This window comes from Ceratotherium simum, chromosome 40 (assembly GCF_057802395.1).
Source record: "Ceratotherium simum simum isolate JZ-2026a chromosome 40, ASM5780239v1, whole genome shotgun sequence".
Taxonomy (NCBI): domain Eukaryota; kingdom Metazoa; phylum Chordata; class Mammalia; order Perissodactyla; family Rhinocerotidae; genus Ceratotherium; species Ceratotherium simum.
In genome coordinates, this window is record NC_141939.1 from 15,769,772 (window position 1) to 15,790,522 (window position 20,751).

The 20,751-nt window shown below is 54.9% G+C and overlaps 1 protein-coding gene across 3 annotated transcripts in view; it reads left to right on the forward strand.

The window, feature by feature from the left end:
- SH3RF3 (SH3 domain containing ring finger 3) overlaps positions 1–20,751 on the forward strand; it is a 384,655-nt gene that overhangs the window by 271,968 nt on the left and 91,936 nt on the right. For all 3 annotated transcript variants that reach the window (XR_015550333.1, XM_087426348.1, XM_087426349.1), the window contains one exon: positions 19,447–19,526. Coding sequence is in view for 2 of the 3 variants with exons in the window: in XM_087426348.1 (XP_087282474.1) it covers positions 19,447–19,526 (80 nt within the window). In the remaining variant the exon portion in view is untranslated. The remainder of the gene's footprint in view (positions 1–19,446; positions 19,527–20,751) is intronic.

The window sequence follows — 20,751 nt, forward strand, 5'->3', positions numbered from 1 at the left end:
GGATCTGGTTCTCTCTGCCTCTTTCTCATCCTCCCCATTCTCAGCCCTCCTGCTGCTGTGGCTCTGAGAAAATAGGAGCAGAGGGAGTGTTCCTGGGCTCTGCAGTCTGAGTCTACTGTAGACAGCCTTCAGGACAGGAGGGGAACAGGTTTTTTAAAAACATTTGTGCCCTACTTTTTTCCACAAGGATTTAAGTGCTGAATTAGCTTGTTGTTAGAGATGACTGTTTTCCAGCAGTTACACTGTTTTCCAGCAGTTACACTGTTTTCCAGCAGTTACACTTGAGGTGAAAGTTGTGACCAGGCTCTGGACTTCAGTGAGGGTCATCGAAAAGGGTGAGAGGTCAAGCAAAGTGGTTTCCACCTGTCTCCGTCCTGATTTAACTCAACTCTTGGGAGATGTGGGGGGTGGCATTGAGCGCTCTGAGCTCAGGCAAGCGCCCCATGCTGTGGCCTGTGGGTACCTCATACTCTCTGGTCGGCTGCACCCAGAGACCGCCCCCCAGCTCTCCACCCGCCCTGGCGCTGCCTTCCTGCTTCTCTATCGCTTTGTTGGCCTCGTGCATCCCGCCAGGACGGCCATGCTCTGGCCCACCTGAGGACTTGCCTAGGGTTGCTAAGGTTGTGCCAGGCAGGTCCTGCAGTTGGCCATGGTGCTGCGTGGATCCTCACTGTTGCGCTGGACACGCTCTGGGAGGGGACTCAGTCCCAGGGTTCTGTGCTTGGGGCAACCTTGGGCTTTGTGATCATGCACCTGGAGAAATCCAGCATCATTGCAGGCATGTATTCATCCACAAACCAAGGCCTCCGCATGCCAGGTGACATCGTGGGGATGGGCTCTGGGCTGGCAGAACAGAAGCACTGAGGCTTCTCGGGACCCAAGGGCATGGGGAGATGCTGGCCCCAGCGAGTGTCCAGCCAGCCCCCTCCCACCCAGCAGCCCCTCGAGACTCCGGGCTGTGACACAGAATGTCTTTACCTACAGGATGAATTCTTAGCCCCCATGAGATGAACAAGGCTGGTCGTCTAGCACCAGGCTGGGTCTGCTCACACCTCTGCACCCCTTACCTGCACACCCAGGCCTTTTGGGCTGTGAGGAGCAGAGCTTTTGTAAGACCTCGAGTCATGGGTCCTAGTGAATTTCTTCTGGAGAGCAAGGGTGGCTGTTGTCGCTGACAGTCATTGACCCTTCACTGAACATTGCACGGTGTTCCATAGAAAGTTCCAAGCCGCAGGCCTGTCTGCCCTGCAAGAGCAGCCAGCTGGAGTGGAGAAGAGGCCTTGGGTAAGTGGCTCCAGCTGAGCCCCCTGTGAGCCAGGCTCTGAGGGTGACACACACCTTGTGTGCAGGTGACTACAGATCAGAAAGGGCCACCCAATGTGAGATGATTGTGCTGCTGTTTAATTGACTTGATTCTAAAACCCTGTGGAGGCAGATGAACCAAATGCAAACCAAATACACTCACACCCACAGGAGCATCAGTGTGGGTGATACACTCGGGGGGGGGCCGCGTGTGGATAGGGACCCCTCGGTAGCTGGCTTGCCGTTCATCAACATCACTGCCTCTTCTCGCACTCTTTTGTGTTTCTCCAAAATGAAGAGCTAGTGGGAGCTGTGGTTTCTATGGAAATGGCTCTACAAAACAGTGCCATTTCCCTGCTTCTCAGACAGAATGCAGTGAGCACTATTAAACCTGAAGCCTCGGGGTCCTAGTGCAGGGAGGCACCTCCTGAGAGCCTGGGGTGTGCTGTCCGGCTCGTCTGTGGCTTGCTCCCACAGCCCCGCCCTCATCGCCTCCCCGCTCCTCTGTTGATCTCACCTCTCGTCTGGGCTTCTTGGCACATCTCAGCTTCCTGCCCTGCGTGGCACATCTCACCATCGGGAGAGCCAGGAGGTTTTATTATCTCTGTTCATAGATGAGGAGACTGAGGCCCAGAGGGTGTAAGTAATGTCTCAGCCTGTGCTCGCCCGGAAGCCCTCCCTGCCCCCTGGCTCCCATCAGGAGTGGTGTGGACATGAGTCCAGGACATGGATGTCACTTAACCCTTCAGCTTTCTCTTCTGTAAGATGCAGCAGGCTGACCTCAGGCCAAAGGAGACAAGCAGGAACATGCCAGCCAGTCTCTGCAGAGAGCAGCTGGCACCCTGGAGAGATGGGCCCGCCTCTCCTTCCCCTTCTCTCCTAGTCTGGGACCTTGCACTGGGCAGTGTGGGGCAGAGAGTCTGGGATGAGGTCCTGGCTCCCCTGCCCACTAGCTCTGTCACCCTAGGGGAGTTGCTGAACCTCTCTGAGCCTAGAGAGTTGCCATTAGAGCCGAGTTCAACACCATCCTCGCACCTCTTGACCCTGAGGAAGCTGCCCAGTTTCTTCTCCCAGAGCCTCAGTTTCCTCGCCTGTTAAATGGAGCAACAGCAGTCACATTGTCATGAGGGTGAAGTGAGTGGACACAGGCTGGCCTGTCCTCATCACAGCACATCATTGTTGGCTGTGGTGGTTCTCTCTGCTGCTCAGGGAATCGGAACAAATCACTAGCCCCAAGATGTCAGATGTGACACTCAGGGCTCCAGGTGGCTCTTCTATGCTAAGTCACTGCTCTCTGCTGCAAGATTCTCTCTTTGCTGTGGCGCTGTGCTGGAGCCCGGAGGTTCCAAAGGCTGGTGGTAGACAAGGGGTGGGTGGGGCCGAGGCTGCCTGCCGTCACAACTCCTGTCATGGGAGCCTGGCTTGATTAGTGTCCCCATAAGCCGATGTGCGCCCCCGGCTGTCAGGTGCTCACTGGTCTGTCCCCAGTGATAACCAGGCCAGGGTGGTGTGGTCCAGTCCCCCTGGCTTCCAACATCCACCAGAGAAATCTGAGGACCCCACTTGGAATCCACTGAGGTGAGTTCCAGCCTTGGCTGCACATCATTATCACCTGGTGGATTGAACAAATTCAGATTCCAGGTCCCCCAGCACAGTCCTGGCCTCACAACACTGAGGTGACTGGTCTGCGGTGCGGCCTGGGTCTGGGGACTTTATAGCCCCTCCCCCACCGGGTGGCAAGGCCAGGTCGAGAAGTACCACCCATCTTGGAGAGCAGCAGTGCCCTTCTCTCACACTCTGGCTGTGCCATGGGCCATGCCTGAACCTGGGCCCAAGTCCACATGGGGTGACCAGGGTCCTGGTACACCCAGGACTGAGGGGTTCCCTAGCTAGGCCACAGGACTTCAGTGCTAAAACCAGGTCCAGGCCCAGCGGGACAGTTGGTCACCCTGCAACATTTCTCTTTTGCTCACCAGGCTCCAAAAGGAGGTGTCTGGAGGTTTCCGACAGAATGTGATGTGGTCCCCTGTGCAGCACCTTTGTTGGGTCCCAGAGACCCCAGCGCAGGGAAGGCCTGGTCGCTGCTCCTGAGGGCGACAGTGTAGGAGATGTAAGCGATGGCAGGAGGCACTGCTCCAGGCCTGGGCCGTCGCTCCAGGCTGCCTAAACCCCTGTGAGGTGTGTGTCATGCCACCAGGGAGGCCTGTAAAACTTTGTGAGCCCAGGGCCTACCCCATCAATGAAACCCGAGTCAGAGAGGGAGGGGCGCCATGGATCCGTGGGGCCTGTGAGCAGGGATGCTGTGTAACAAACAGCCAGCGGGGCCTGGGAGCTCTGCGGGGTTTCCCATCCAGGCAGGCTCAGGTCTGCTCCACAGGCCTCATTTTGATGCCCAGGCGGAGGGCAGAGGTTCCCTGGGGCTTGAGATACTTGCCTGGCCTCTCGAGGCCTAGACTTGGGCCCAGCAGTGGGCAGGGGACCACACTGATGTGGTGGAGGAGGGAGGGAACAGTGCCGAAAACCCTGTCCTCTCCTCGGAGCTCTCCAGCGCCCTCTAGGTGATTCTGCTGGGACTGTGTGCTGGGCCTGGGTCGCAAACTGTACAAACAGTTTTTGTACAGCTCTTGCATTAAGAATGACTTTTATATTTTTTAAAGGTTGTTTAAAAAAGGTGGGGGGTGGGGAAGAAGGGTGGCTAGGAGAGGAAGAGGAAGAAGCAACACTGAACCTGAAATACTGCCTCCCCGGCCCTTTACAAACAAGGCTGGAGGCTGCAGCTGTGCCGCTGTGGGCCCTGAAAGGAGGAGCGCGTGGTGGTGAGAGGAAAGGAGGAAACGTGCGGGTGTGTAAGGGCAGCTGAGGCCCAGGCGGGAGGAGGGACTCCAACAGAGGCAGGGAAGAAGGCTTGGACTGCGGGGCCTGAACTTGAAAAGCACGAATTTCCTGTCCTCGCCAGTCTGGAGCTTGTCTGCCTGTGGGGGGCGTGGTGGGGGCAGTGGGAGATTCTGGAGAGTGCTCCTTTCTCCCTTCCGATATCCCGTGGGACAGCAGCTTGGGTCTTATGCAGGTTTCTGCACACCAAGTAACCATACGAGAAGATGCTAGAGGCTCCAGACTCAGGGCCCCAGTGATGTCTTCTGGGAGCCACAGGTGCAGGGAAGAAGGTGTGGTAAGCAGGGGGCTTGAGGGAAGGTGGCCGCGCGGCGTCCCTGGCGTTGCTGCCCCTCATGGAGGGTGCCGTGGGCACTGTGAGGGACTTGGAGATGCGGTGCCAGGCTGCTGGCCGTGGCGAGGAAGGGAAAAGGGGGTTGACCCCTCTCCCACCGGCGCGGTCTTCTCCCAGCACAGCTGCTGCTGGAGGCCCGGCTCGTTCTTCTCTCTGCCTCTAACGTGCTCTACTTTCTCACGTTGGATGCTCCACTCTGCAAGCCGACCTCTTCCCCCACCCCTGCTGCCAAACCCCAGCTGGCCAAGGTCACAGTCCTGGGCCCAGTGTCCTTGCTCCATCGTCCTCCCCCTCGACCCCCAGCAGCCTTGGACACTGGGGACAAGACCCCCTTCGAGAGCCTCTCCTGCCTTTGCCTCTAGGACCCTTCTCGTGCAGTTCTGAGCACTCTTCCTGCCCCTCCGTGGACCCTCTCTGTGTAATCTCACGTGAACCTCCATGCTCCCCTGGCGTCCCTTTTCCATCTTGTGCACGCTCTCCCATGGGGCTCTCATCTAGCCAACAGCTGACCCCCAAAGTGTCTGAACTGCCCTGCAGGACCTTTTCTGACCTGTAGGTTCTTTTTCCTACCACCTGATGGCTTCACCTGGAGAGGGGCCTCAATTTCAGTAGATACCAGAAAAGAATAATTGTTCTCCTCTTTCCTCAAACCTGTTTCCCCTTCTTTATTCCATCTTAGCACAGATTCCCGTAGTGAAGACCCTACATCTTCCAAACCCTACTCTCCCTGTCACCTATGCCATCCAACCAGGGTCTCAGCTCTAATTCCAAAACTTTTCTCCCATGTATTAGTCAGGATGAGGCAGGTCATTAGCTGTGACAAACAATGCCAGACCCCAGTTGCTTTAACACGGTGAACGTGGGTCATGTGCTTAAGCAACGGGTCAGGTGGCTCTCCTGAGTGGCGTGCTCAGGCTGGACTTGGTGTCCAGCCTGCTTCCTCCTGTGGCTCTGCCATCTACAGCACATGGCCTCCAACAGGAAGGGGAGATAGAGAGGTGCTTGGACACTTAACTGCCTCAGCCTAGAAATGATGCTCATCACCGCTTCTCTCAGTTCATTCGCCAGAACTAGTCACCCAGCCCCAACTTAACTGTAAGGGAGCTGGGGCATGTGGAGCAGCGTGTGCTGGCGTGTCAGGAAAACTGGAGTCCCTCCTCTGCGTGGCACGAACCCTGGCTTGGTTCAGGCTCCCCTCAGCCCTCACTGAGACTGTATCACCTGATTCCTACCTCTCTGCTTCTGGGGTCCCCTTGATCCCTCTGTAATAAGGTTGATCTTTCCACAAATGCGTCTGGAGATTCCCCAATAAACTCTAACTCCTTAGCTGGGCCTGCAGAGCCCTTCACACTTGGCCCCAGGTTGTCTTCCCAGCCTCCCCCACAGTTGCTGTCCACTCCCGCACCATCTGCACAGACCCACTGCCTGTGGGCCCCACACTGGTCTGGCTCCAGCTGCCTCATGCCTCACAAGCCTGCGGCAACTGATTCGTTTGCCCAAGCTGTTCCTGCTTCCCACTCGCCCTCTTCCCTTCTCATCCCACCCACCACACAACACCAGACACATCCCGAGGTAGAAAATTCCTGCTCACCCTTCGTAGCCATCTGAAATTTTCACTTCCCCTCTACAGCTTTCCAGAGCTCCAGATCACCTTTCCACAAACCAAGTTAATTCCTCCCTTGTCTCTGTGCCTGCGGGACTTTTTCCATAGTCTATCATGGACCGTATTGCCTTTGTCATATGTATATATGGCTGTTCCCCCCCACCCCTGGACTTAGAAGCCCTTGAAGGCAGGAACTGGGTGTCATTCATTGTATCCTGGCACCTGGCCCACAGGAGGGTTCACACTCATTCGCTTTCTTCTTGGAGGACCATGGGATCCGAGTCAGCCACGTTGCGGACTGAATGGTCTTGCACATCAAACAACAAGGTGCCAGAAGTGCCATGTGGCCTTCCCCACCATTACCTGGCTCCCCCTGGGCTCCAGGTCCTCATCAGTGGCTGCAGAGGGGGTACAGCTGCAAGGTGACCAGCTGAGGGTTCCCAGGGGTGTGTGGTCGGGCTGAGCCTCAGGTGGCCCACCCTGCTCACATTTGCACCCTTATGAATTACTTCTCCCTGCCATTTGGAGAGGTCAGAGGGGCAGCTCCACTCCTGGTGAATAAAGGAGCAGCACTCCTGGGTTGCCTTTCTGCTGGAGACGGAGGATTATCAGAGCAAAGGAGAGGTAATGAGGCCGTTCAGGCGGACTCCACTTTTAAAAATCCAGTTACTTGCTTGTAAAGGTCATTGGATCAAATCAGGAACTGATTCTCTACATTGTAGAACAGTTCTCTCATAAACCGAATAAGAAACCAAGCAAGGTCCTAGTCATCACTGAGGAGGCTGCAGGGTGCGTGCGGCTCTGGGGGCCCGCATCAGTCAGCAGAGCCGGCTTACACCCTGGTAGCAAGCAGCCCAGACCCTTGGAGGCTTGCTTTCCCCCATGTTGCCTGTGCCTCTCAAGCAATCGGGGGCTTCTCCACAGTGCCCTCGCCAGGGACACCAGCAGACACCCACAGCCGAGCCTGGCCCGCTACCGGTTTCTGTAAATAACAGCTTTATTGGACACAGCCACGCCCGCTCATCTGTACATTGTCTGTAGTTGCACAGTTGTAACAGATCACATGACCTGCAAAGCCTGAACCATTTATTTTCTGGCCCTGTACAGAAAACAATTGCTGACCCCTGGTCTAGAATGCCTCCAGTCACTGTGGCGGGGGTGGGAAATGTGGCAGTGACTGCAGTGGCCCTTAAAGGCTTCGCGTGGAGGTGACCCGCTGACCTCTGCTCATGTTTCAGCGGCCGAAGCAAATCCTACAGTCCTGCTCTCCTTGCAGGGGGTGGGGAGTGAAGTCCAGTGAGTGCCCATGAGGAGGACAACCCGATGCTGGTGAATGGCCCCCATGACGCCGTTCCCCCCTGGAGTCTCGGTATTTGTTTGTAAATTGTTAACACATTAACACAGAGGCTGGGAAACTTGAAGAGGGAGAGCTGCTATCTGAAGATAGCGACTGTACAGGAAGGGCTGACACCTTTAAAAGTTGAAGCCCGGATTTCTATGCTAGTTGATCTTGGACTGCCCATGTGGCGCACACTGGTTCTGTGGGACGGAGCACCACCTTTGGGAAGGGCCCTCCAGCAGGCTCTGGGCGCTGCCTGTGACGTGGCCAGGATTGCACGCAGGCCGACCCCGTGCAGCCGAGAACTGGCTCTCTCACCAGACCTCGCCTGTTTCTCAGCTTCAGAGAGCCTGATGGCTTACAAATCAACTTCAGATAAGCACACAGAAACCCTCGAGGTTAGGCAAATGCCCTTCAAAATCAGTGGAAGAGGAACTGTTTGAAACCCAGAAGGGAAAACATCAAAAGAGAACATTTCTCAAGTGTCTTCCCTGTGTCTGAGAAGTAAATTAGAAGGACTCTGCTTGGAAGCTTCTGGGGCATCTTTAAAATGCGTCCCCACCTGTCACAGGAGGGCGCGGTGTTGTCTCTCCTCCTGTCTCCCACAGGATGGACGCCCCGGCAGGAGGAGGTGTGGGAGACCCAGCCTTGTAGCCTCCTGGCTGGAGCACTCACCTGCAGAGCACAGGCTCCAGAGAACCGGCACTTATGTTTAGTATTTTCAGAAAGTTACAAACTTAATTCCATGCCTTACAAGAAGCCAAAAAAAAAGAACCAAGTGAACATGTGATGAATAAATTCCCATCCTGAGGACGTTGGGCGAGAAGAGCTTTCTTCAGCAAGTCTGGGAATTGCTGCACGTCCATGACTTAACCAGCCGTGCCTTTAAGGTGGGGACAGAGAACACTGGGACTGCCCGTGGCTTGGCTCTGTTTTCATCAGCTGCCAGGCTGTTCCGTCCACGGGGTCAGGTGCCGACTACGTTTCTTTTGCTGCGATATCCACAGTTTCCTGCCTGTGCCTCAGGCCTGTGTGCTGGCAGATGAGGGAGGGACACGTCAGGGAAGGCCCCTGGCCTCCCCTTGGCACCTGGTGAGTGCCCAGGAGCTCTGGGCCGGCGTGTGCCGGCCCAGGAATGCAGGTGAGCTGCTGGTTCCCTTGCTCTTTGTTAAAGGAGTAGCCCATGGCAAAGACAAGGACCCCAGCCTCCAAGGCCCCACCCGGCCTAGCAGGAGAAGAGACCAGAGGCCTGTGTCATCAAGGGTAGAAAGTAGGAAGCACCGTGGATCAGCACAGGGAAAGGCCATGGCAGGTCAGAGGAGGAAACGAGGAAATGAGGCAAGAATGGGCACCAAGGATCACTCAAGTCGGGTTCCTCCGGGGTCTTCCACATCTTCTCAAAAGTCTGGTGCAAAGGCACATTGTTCTTGGACAGGAGGAGAGTAAGGAAGTTCAGAACCGTCCCCACCTCACCCTGGATCTCCTAGCTACCTCAGCCCTCCTCTCCTCCCCTGCCCCAGCCCAGCCCCTTCCCAGAGAACGTCCTGCCTGTGCCCTCTCCACGCTGAGCTCTGGGCCGCCTCTTCCCCAGCCCCGGCATCATCTGTGTGGGGTGGGGGCCTTCAGCAGCCTCCTGACTTGCCCTCCTTCCCCTCCCGTGAGCTTGCACAGCCAGAGTAGCCGTGGCTCTCATAATGTCTGGCATTGGCTGTCAACAGGACTGCCTGTGAGCTTTGCTAAGACAGAAGGTCTGCTTGCCCCTCTTGTACCCTCAGTGCCTGGTGTGGGGTGCTCTCAGACGTGTGGATGGATGGGTGGACACACTGAGTTAGAGTTGAACAGAAGGAGTTTTGGAAGCCCATCCCTCCTCAGCCTCTCTGTATAGGAGGCCCCATCTGTTTGAACACACAGGTCGTTGGGATATGAATATTGTACATTTTGTGCAAAGCCAGGTGAAGATGCCTTTGGTCTTATGGACTCACACAGAGAGGGGGGTCCACAGTAGCTACTGGCACCTTCCTATGGCTAAAGACCCCCAAGCAAACTGGCTCTTGTAAAGGGGAAAAGCTAGAGGAAGCAGTGGCTGGAGACCCGCCTGCAGCTCTTCTTGGTGAGGAAAGTCTCCAGGGCTAAGTGTTGGTCCAGATCCGCACGGAATAGGTCCTGTGACCCCTTTACAGATCCCCCTTTCCTCGTTGCTGTGTTGACACTTTCATTCCCTAAACTGGAGCTATTTTGTGGTTGCTGCTCTCCCACATGCCACCACGCTTTTTTTTGCACATCACTTGAATAATGTCTTGAGGATGCCTTGTTACGCTTTTGGCACGGCTGTGGCTTTCATTTTTTTTTTTTTTTTTTTTTTGAGGAAGATCAGCCCTGAGCTAACATCCATGCCAATCCTCCTCTTTTTTTTTGCTGAGGAAGACCAGCCCTGAGCTAACATCTATTGCCAATCCTCCTTTTTTTCCCTTTTTCTCCCCAAAGCCCCAGTAGATAGTTGTATGTCATAGTTGTACATCCCTCTAGTTGCTGTATGTGGGACGCGGCCTCAGCATGGCCGGACAAGCAGGGCATCGGTGCGCGCCCGGGATCCGAACCCAGGCCGCCAGTAGCAGAGCACGCACTTAACCGCCAAGTCACGGGGCCGGCCCCCAGCTGTGGCTTTTTGGTCTCAACTCTCGGCCCGGTAGGATGAGGGCAGAAGCTGGAGGTTCATCCTCTCCTTACACCTAGAGCAGGAGTTGGCAAACTTTTTTCAGTAAAGAGCCAGAGAGTAAATCTTTTAGACTTGTGGGCCATGTGGTCTCTGTCACAGCTCCTCAGTTCTGCCAGCAGCCAGGGACAACAGTAAATGGGTGAGTGTGGCTGGATGCCAGTAAAACGTTATTCACAAAAGCAGGGGACAGCCAGCTTTGACCTACAGGCGCGTCTGTCACGCCTGAGCAGACCATGGAGACTAAGCGAGGGCCTGTTTGCACAGCCCTGCAGCCAGCAGCTCAGATGTTGGACAGTCAGACTCTTGTGTTGGATGGGGCTCCTGCAGGAGGAGGGTGGGCAGTGGGCAGCATTCAAGGTGAAGTTAGGTCCCTTGCAGCCTCCATCTCAGGCGACTAGCCAGCTTTCCTGAGGGGTTACGGAGAGAACTGTGGAGGTTATGTGGGCACAAGGCACAGCCCGCTCCTTCTTCGGGGACAGACCATCTTGTTCAGGCTCCTTGGCCTCTGGCCTCGAGCTGCCAGCATGAGCTCAGCCAGCCCAGGCCCCTGTCCCCCAGCCATGCCCGGCCTCACCAGCCCAGATTCCCCCGGGCCAGGGAGCAGGGGGGCACCCCTGGGCCCTCTGGCCCTGCAAGCTGTTTGCTGTTCCTTTTGGAGCCAAGCAGAAGAATCAGCCGTACATGTTTTATTCTGAAGTTTTCTTTTGGAAGCACCTTCCTGCGAGTCTGATTTACACTGTGTTTCAGAGTGGTGGCGTGTGATGAATAAAACATGCTCATGTCCCTGGTCCTTGGGGTGATGACACTGTTTTCTGGACTCAGATTAAAAATTAAAACGAGAAGACGTTGCTTCTCAGGGTCTTGGTCTGTGCCACTGTGTCAAGGAAAGCGACTTGGATTCCCTGTACGGCCTGCCACCCCACAGACCGCCTTTTTCCTTTCTTATTAATGCCAACAGGAAAATAAAATGGCCCGCTTCCCAGCTCTGGCTCAGGGGCCCCGTGAAAATGCAGCGGCAGGGTCTCCAGCGTCTGGTAACAACCGGACAATTTAGATCAGGGGTTCGTGACTGCAGCACCGCAGCCGGAAACTGACGCTGGGCTTCAACCAGCGGAGGCTGGGATCATACGAAGAGGCATGCAGGTCACAGTAAGAAATGATAGCCGAGTTTTTACCGACTGTTGGCTCCGGGGTGTGTGAGCCGCTCACCTGTGCGGTCTCAGGCAGTGGCTCTGTCTTTTACGGGGAGGAAAAGGAGGCCTGGAAGGCGAGCAGCTTGCCCCAGTTCACGGGAGTGCATAGCCTGCCGGGGCTCTGGCCCCCTGACCCCTGCATGTCCTTGAAGGGCAGTAGGCGAGTGGCACCAGGGAACAGCATTGATGGGCTCCTTGGCCTGCTTTCCCTCTGTTTGCTTGCCCCATGGTAAGTTCCATTTGATGAAGGCATCATCTCCAACTGGTGACCCAGCCAGCTGACCCCGCACATACTTGACTCCTGTTAAATGCTTGTGGGCTGTTTTTGAACATTAGGCCCAAAGGGATTGCTGGAGTGATCCATTCTGTCGGGTCAGTGGCTCCGAGGACAGAGCCATAAGCATCCTCTCACTGTTGGCCAGCTCCCCCAGATGGGGGTGTGCCCACTTGCCTGGGCTGAACCCCAGCACGTGTCCATTGCAGAGTCATCTGAAAAGAACACTGTGGGAATCTACCTGATCACAGGCAGCAGCCTTTCCCGTAACAGGCCGGTGGCACGGCTCCGCAGTGCACAGGGCTGGGCTTGGCTTTGAAGTGAGGGCAGAGATGTCCACAGGTGATTATGGAGACGGGGAATGTCTGTTCAGGGGCTGGTTCCCAATGATTTCCATCTGAAAGCAGCCGGAGCCCCTCTCCTTCCCCGTGTTTGTCCCTGCCTGATTTCTCTTATTCCTGCCAAGGCTTCACTGATCCCTTAAGGCCCAGAATCATTTAAAATTAAGCCATTAAAAATCAAAGCAGTATCAGCAACGTGGATCTCAGCTAGCAGGAAACAGGCCCCATTCCCGGGGCCCAGGAAGCCCCTTCCAGCACTGTGGAGCTGGAAGGGGAGGGGCGCAGACGCCCTGGTGTTGCATTGAATCGACCTCAAACCGGACTTTTCCTGTCCCGTGTGTTCTAGGCGTGGTTCACAAAGGTGTGGTGGTGCCTCCAGTCAGCGCAGCCCTCCCGAGTCTTGGCGGAAGGCTGGTGACGGGGAGCCCTGTGCGAGGCCTCGCGCTCGCGCGGTTCTAATCACAAGCTCTTCACGGAGAGCCCCTTTTTGCTGTGATACCTGCCAGGGGGAGCAGCAGCCCGGCTGCCTCTCAGGGCTTCTCCTTGGTTACATTCTGCTCCCCTGGGCCTCAGTATTCACAGCTCAGTGGTCAGCGGGGTCACCACTCCACCTCCGCCACCAGCAACGTTGCTCGTCACCTCATATCCACAGTCACAGAAACGAAGACCTGATTCAGAGGAGGGTGGATGGAGCCCCAGGCTACATCCAGAAGTCACAACACTGTTCGCCCCTCTATCCCTGAGGGCAGAGCTGGCCTCAGCAGGACTTCGGGCCAGGCCTTAGACCTTGGACTCTGCACTGCAGGGTCCGGACGGGAACGCGCTCAGCCGAGTGTCAGCATTAGGTACTCTCCATCTTGACCTTCGGAAAACCGTCTTCACAAGTGTGGCCTCTCTCTGCTCCTCCATTCCAGCTCAAGTGACACTTTGCTGTGACATCCCAGATATCTGCTTTGTAGCACCTGTCATACCAAGTTCCAACTGAGGGTCAGGTTTCCAGCAAAGCCGCCAGGACGCCCCTGCCCTCCAGCTTTCCTTAGGTGCAGTCCTGTCTAGGGGCGGCTGTCGGCTCCTGACGTCTGTGTGCCTGGCTAACACCCTGCCCAGTCCTCCCTGAGCCCCTAACACCTGCCTTATGGACGGAGTGGTCTGTGTCCCATCTCCCAGGGGAGTTGGCAGACGTCGGCAAAGGTGGGCTCTTGAGCCCTGATGCTGCATGCTCCGGCCCAGGCCACAGTGCCAGCCTGCCTCCTCCCTCTGCTCAGCAGACGGAAATTAATCTTCCTCTCTTCTGGCCACAGACATCAGTGCCTCCTATTGAACTGTGGCTTGAGGCCCCAGGGCGTCGGGAGGGGGAGACCCCAGGCAGGCTGCCGTCCAGCCGCAGCAAGACTCCGAGCAGTCTCCCCCCGGGTCCCTGGTGCTCTGTGTGCCGGTTTTGGTGGTTCAGTTCACCTGGATAGAAGGCATGTTGACAAAAGTAGGGTCGTGGGCTTGTGCTCCGTCTAAGCTGGTCGTCTTGTGCCTCTGCTGCCCTGCTGCCCAGCCTACTGCCCTTGACCTGCGTGCTGCTGCTGACACCCACCGACTGGGCCTGGCAGAGCGGCCAGTTAGAGGGTCACCTCCGCAGTCCTGTCCTGTCCCCTCTGGGCATCCCCCAAAAGGTGGCGTGTGTGGAATCCAAGAAGACATGGGGTCGCTGTCAACCAGAGCTTGATCTTAAAACAGACCTCAAATAATTGAAACTGTTATTCTTTTTATATTACTTTGAAAATGTACCTGAAAACCATTGTCACTTGTTCATATTAAAATGATGAAAAATTTGAACATACAGATTTTTAAAAGAATATCCCAAATCCCAGCTACCCTAAATACCAAGGTTATCATTTGGTATGTAGATTTCCAGACTTTTTTTCCATGGAAATACGTGCATCTTTTACAGAAACGAGATAATCCTACACGCCCATCTCTCTCACCTCCTTTTCCATTTGATGAACCTGCACAGCCATCCGTGCCCATCAGTGTGGACCCCCCACGTCACAGCTGTGTGGTGTCGGTCGCATCATCTCATTGAACGCTCTACTCTGGATGTGGGCTGCTTCAGTAGTCAGGTTTCTCGTGTTATAAACAGTGCTGCAGTGAACCATTGTCTGTACCTTCTTTCAGCCTTGTTCAAATGTTTCAGGTTCGAATCTTAACAGGAAACTGCTGGGTCAACACATTCTTCACGCCCCCCTACCCCTGAACTGACAGAAGTTTTGTCTGCAAGCCCAGATAACTAGAATTCGGGGCTAACTTTGTGTTAGAACTACTCTGGCCCACAAGCTCCTTGCTCCTGTCCAGTTCTTCTCCTTAATCTGTAAACTGGGTACCCCACCTGGGGCATCCCCACTGCACAGGCATGTCATGAGGGCTACAGCCGAGCAGGACATGATTTAAAACACAAGAAGACAGAAGCAAGTGACCAAGGGTCGCCTGCACAGGCCCATGTCTTTTGTGTGTCCTGGGAGGCGGGGTCAAGGAGTGTGAGCCAACCTGGGCATCCATTAGTGACAGTTGCCAGCCATGTAAGCACACTGTGCATACCCGCATGTCCAAACTGAAGGGGTCCTTCCGGCTTTCAGCTGACTTGACCTTTCTGCAGCATTCAGCATGGTTGACACCAGCTTCCCCTTGGAACACTCACCTCTCTGGACCCGGAGATGCCTGCACTCCTGCTTCTTTCTGTCCCCTTGCTGGCTCCCCTGTGTCTTGGAGTCCACAGGCTGAGTCTCAGGGCATCCTCTCTCCCCACTGCACACGTTCTCCCAGGCCATCTCATCCACCTCCCGGCTGGCTTCAGGAAGAATGACAGCCAGCATTTATTGAGGGCTTACTATGAGCTTTAAATTACCGCGTTTAATATTCCAACTAACCTGGAGGACTGGAGCTTTCATGACCCCATTTTCCATCCCCCCAGGGTCTCTGTCCTGCACTACTTGATTTCCAAGGTCCCAGGAACCATCAAGTCACATGTTTTGTCAGATTTCTCAGTTGTTTCGGGGAGGAGGGTACATCCAGCCCTGTGATTCCGTCGTTGGTTGAGAGCAGAAGTCCATGACTCCATCTTAAAGATGAGGAAACTGAGGCCCAATAACAGTGACTTGCCCAGGGTCACACAGACACAGCCCCTCACAGTTGAGAGTGAAAGCTTAACTGTGAGGGTGCACTGCCTGTAGATGGACTCTATGCTCATGACCCTCTGGGCCAGTCCCCTCCTCGGAGCTCCTGGCTGGCGTCACTGGCCGCCCTCATCCTCAGGTTCTCCAGGCAGGTCAAACTCAACACGTCCAACACTTGGCTTGTGCCCTCCCCCAGATCTCATACTCCTATCTCTTCAGATGGCATCTCCATCTGGCCAGTCACCAAGGCCAGAAACTTGGCTCATCCTCCTTCATTGTGCCCTTGAATCCACCAGTCCTGTTGGTGGGGGAGGGAATAATGGCCTCCCAAACGTGCACATCCTAATCCCCAGAACCTATGAATATGGTACCTCACTTGGCAAAAGTGATAAGGAAAATAAGATGGGGAGATGAGCCTGGATTATCCAGGTGGGCCCAATGTAATCATAGGGGTCCTTATAAGAGAGAGGCAGGAGGTCAGAGTCAGAGAGAACATGAGAGGATGGAAGCAGAGGTCAGAGAGAGAGTTGAAGATGCTACACTGTTGGCTTTAAAGATGGAGGAAGAGGTCACAAGCCAAGGAATGCAGGCAGCCCGTAGAAGCTGGAAAAGGCAAGGAAACAATTCTCCCCTTGAGCCTCTGGAAGGAACACAGCCCTGCTGACACCTTGATTTTAGGACTTCTGACTTTCAGAACTGTAAGAGAGTAAATATATGTTGCTTTAAGCCACTAAGTTTATGGTCCTTAGTTACAGCAGCCATAAGAAACACATACAGATGGCGTGGTGGATAAGTGCGTGGCCTCTAGCACCAGCCTGCCTGAGTTCAAGCCCAGCCTTGGCCACTTACTGGCTGTGTGAACGTGAGCCATTCACCTAACATCTCTGTGCCTCAGTTTCTTCATTTTGTAAAATGGTGATAAAAAATAACACTCACTATACAGGCTTATTAGGAGGATTAAATGCATTATTCCAGGCGAAATTCTCAGAGCAGGCACAGTCCATGGTGAGCTCTGTTTGAGGGGAGTGGTTGCTCTTACCCACGGCCTCCTACGCATGTCCAGACCCCCCACAACCCCCAGCATCATGGCCCCGGTCCAGGCCTGAACTTCCTCAGTGCCTCCTGACTGGCCCCCTTGTAAGCCGTGGCCCTGAGCCTATCTCGCCCTGTCTCCTGCCGGCCTTCCGTGGCATCTCTTGGCCCTCAGGGTGAGGACCAGGCACCTCACAGTGGTCCGGGTGGCCTCGCACGGCCCGCTGTGCCCACTCGAGTGGCCCCCCGTCCTCCAGCCGTTCCTCTCTTTCAGTGTCTTCACATACGCTGAGCTTGCCTTTCCCAGCCCTCGCTGCTCGGGCCTCTCTGCAGCTCCCTCACCACGTCGCCCAAGGGGCCTGCCTCCTGCTCGCAGAAGCCTCTCTGGCTGCGGCCCCAGGTGAGGTCCCTGTTCTGTGTTCCCGTGGCCCTGCACTTGTTGGGACCCCACGTGTCTATAATGACATGTCTAACAATTGTGCCCCCCAGTGTAAGCCCCACGCTGGGATCAGAGGCCGTGTCTGCACCCTGAGCCGGGTCTGACAGTCAGGTGGTCAGCAGATGTCCATGAGCACCTAGACCATGCCCCATGCAGGCAGAACAACCCTGCAACTCGACCTGCATCGCGCCACCTTCTTGCTCACGTGGCGGGGTGAGGGGGGCTTTTCTTATCAAGTCACTGACCAGCTCTGACCTTGCTTAGCTGCTGAGCTTCATGCTGGAGGTGCTTGGCGACGTCTGCTGACCGCCTGCAGCGTGGTGCCAGGCCTGCCCGTGCCTGAGGGAGTGAGGGAGTGAAGGGCCCTTGTGTCCTGCCCACACTTGTCTCCAGTGACCAGACAAGGAGAGCTGTGGCTCCTCAGAAACCAGCACTAGGGGTGCCTGCTGCCCTTGCTCAATACCCCAGGGGAGGGTGGGCTTGGAGCAGGTGGCTGTACCTGTAGAGGTCGCCGTCCCGCTCCTGCCTGAAGCTCTGTGGAGGACGGTCCCTGGCCGGCTGTGGTGAACTCTACCAGAGACTATCTTGAAGGAAAGTAATCCCAAGCCTTGATGGGGAATGCCTCCTTGTCTCTCTCCCCTCCCTAGGGAGGGCAGTTGTGATGAGCAAACAGAAGTCCCCAGAATCTGTCAGCAGAAGGAATATCCCCGCCTTTTAGCCCAGTTCCACACACACTCTGGAAACATGACGTCCATGCATTAGCCCCAGGGAAGAGATCTGTGACAGGCACTGCCTTTGAAAATCAAAGTTTTCTCTCACAGGTGTGGGAGCGTGGAATGGGAAGTCCTTTGAGACTTCAAGTTACCTTGGAGACACGAGGGAAGCTGTGCTTGTCTATTGCACATTCTCATTCTGCAGGCATTCCACTGTTGAAACAAGAGGAATTTCTCCCTTCTTAGAGGTTGTGGACAGCTGTGATTTCCGGCCCCGTTTGTGATTCCTGGTGGAGGAGGGCAGTTGACCACCTGAGGAGGGAATCAGGCTGCCTTAGCACGTGGAGCTCATCAGCTAAGCCTGGTCAGAGCTGGTCGGTGGGCTGATGAGAAATGCCCCCTCACCCCTCCGTGCAAGCAAGAAAGTGGTATAATAGTCAGCCAATCGTAGGGTTGTGCTGCCCGCCTGGAGTGTGTTCTAGGTGGATCTCTCATCCCATCTTTGTGATTTCTGCTTCTAGCGACCTTGGCCCACCTGAGCACCCACACATGGTCCACCTCCCAACCAGAGCCCTGGGCAGCCCCTCCGCAGCCCACTTCCCTACCTGCCTTCTGCCAAAGCCCCAGAAGCTCCTGAGGGTTCTGCTCCAGCCTGCCTGGCTCGCTGTTCGTCTGGTTCCAGTGTCCTCCGGGATCCCAATCCTGTCCCTGGTGGAGGAGCCTAGAAGGGATCCTTGAGGAAAGGAGGAGACCCCTGGCTCCCTCGACTTTGAGGGACATGGACCCCACTCTCCTCCAGGGACCCCTAGATGTCCCCATCTGTGTAGTTTCCTGGGGCAGCTATAATGCACCACAAACTGGGTGGCTCAAAGCAATAGGAAGTTATTCTCTCACAGTTCTGGAGGCCAGAAGTCCAAAACCAGCATGTTGGCAGGAATGGTTCCTTCTGGATGCTGAGAGAATCCATCTGATTCCCTTCGCCCTGCTTCTGATGGCTGCCAGCCATCCTCGGGGTTCCTCAGCCTAGAGCACGTCACTCCAATATCTGCATCCGTCTTCACACGGCCTTCCTTCCCCTCTGGGTGTCTGTCTTCTCCTTTTCTCTCTCTTACAAGGACACCTGTCTGGATTTAAGGCCCACTCTAATCAAGGATAATCTCACCTCAAGATCCTTCCCTTATATCTGCAAAGACCTTTATTCCAAATAAGGTCACCTTCACAGGTTCCAGGGGCTACGACTTAGACATATCTTTTGGGGTCACACAGTCCAGTTCACTGTGCCGTCTAATACCTCTGAACAGGAAGAGCCCGAGGAAGACTTGAGGCCGGGCGATAGACATGGGTGGTGAGGGGATTTGGGGCCAATGTTGCCCCTCACTGGGTCTGCAGGATTCTCTGTGCAGGAGTTGCCTGGGCACGATCATCGCATGGCCCAGATACCTCTCGTGGCCCTCACCCGCTTCCCTCAGCCAGCTCAGCGTGCACCTGATGCTTCCCGGGAGCCATCTCTAAGTAGACCATTCCTCCAGGGATCTCCTTGCAAAGTAAACTCTTGAAGCTTTGAGCCCCTCAGGGCCTGAGGTGGGAGATGCTGTGTCTGTGAATCCTGTCACCCTGCCCCTCTGTCCACTGCCAAAAGACCAGTTTTCTTGAGAGATTAATCTTCAGTTCCTGGGAATGTAGTTTTTAAATAAGCTCATGCTTTGTAGCATGAAAGGTTTTGTCTGGATTTTCTTTGACAAACACAAGAATAATTAATTCAAGTTCTAAGAATAAAAACAGGCCTCCCCATACTGCCTTCTTCCACGTTGAACACAGTGTGATACTGATCAACCCAGACGCAGGCCAGAGTGATTTCTGAGCTGCTCCAAGAGGGCTCTTGACAGCTGCTTCGGGACAGTGTTGCTGGCCGCCAAGCTCTCCAGTGGGCTGAGGAAATGTTCTTAACGACCAGGCCAGCAGAACCGGAGCTTTTTGGAGGTCCCAGGATCAGTCAGGCCCCTGAAGGGAGAACAGATGCCTCTGGACTCCAGCCCACTTTGCCTTTCTCCTCCCGGGGCGGGAGCCTCCTGTCCACTCACTCCTGTCTCCTCTTGTCTGTTTCCAGGACTCCTCCTCCTCGGCCGGATCCACCCCAGCGGCTGAACAACAGGGCTCGGCTCCCAAAGTCCAGCTGCCCCTCAACGTGTGAGCTGCTGTTTATGTTTCTGGGGCCCTTTGTCTTCGCATCTCCCTCCCACCCCTGCTAGCATGTAAACATATGGTTTCTATAGGGTTTACTATTTTGTTACTAGCTGGTCAGCTTAGTTTTGTGCATCTAATAATACCACTGACAGGAGAGTGTGGAAAACAAACGTCTAGCAGGTTCTTTAAATGTCATTATCTCTAGACATTTATTATAAGCAGGGGGTCTATTCAAAATATTTGATGACACAGGCACTGGCCAATCAGGAAAGGAGCAGCCTTAGAACCGACAAGACCCCAGAGGCCCCTGAGAAGGTCTAGGGGGCGGGCCCTGGAGGGCAGAGGGTGGCCAGAGCCCGGGGGCCTGGAGCCTGCAGCAGTCGCTAGTTACCAGCCACTCAGAAGCAGCTCAGTATTGTAACAACCGAAACTGTCATCCACGCACAGTGGCTGCAGGCTATCCCCAGACGTAACCAGATGAGTCACTGCTGGGCAGTGAGAGGCTTACCTTGTTTAGAAAATCTGCTCTTGTTAAATTACAGCTCTTAAAAGATATCTGCAATTTAAAAATTCCCTGTTTAAATAGTGTTCTGAAGACTTAGACTGCCTTGTACTCTATTTGCCAAGGAGTTCAGTTACTTGAATGAACGTTTTAAGGTGGAGAATATGAATTTGGTAAACAACATGACGAGGTAGAAAGTGCCATAGATCCAGTGTGGGTCAAAGGGACACTGAGAACCTGTGTTGTTGCAGAATGGAATGTACTTCAGGCAAAAAATGCTGTTTGAAAAAGCAACTTGCCAAGCTTCAAAAGGTTTCCTAGCAGTAGCTTAAGGACACTGGTACCCACTCACCTGTCTCTCGAAGCCCAGGCGAACGTCTGCGTTATCTGGCAGCAGACAGGAGACCCCTGCACGTCCTCCCTGTCTGCGCACTCTGCTGTGGTTAGGTCGTTACCACAACCAACTAAACAAAGGGAAAGTGAGACTTAGCTGTTTGTTACCCAGCTTCTGAGGGGAACGTAGATTAATAAGCTACCTTCTAGATGTGTTTAGGGTGAAATCCAGGTTTTCACCAACACTGGACAGAAGATGCTCTCCTCTGTCTCCGTCTCCTGGACAAGCTCCAGTGGTGTCCACTCCCACCTGGGGGCTGAGGAGCTCACGGGGGAGGATGGGCGGTGATGGAAGAGCTGGATGTGGGACCCTATCCCTGAGGAGGTGGAGCT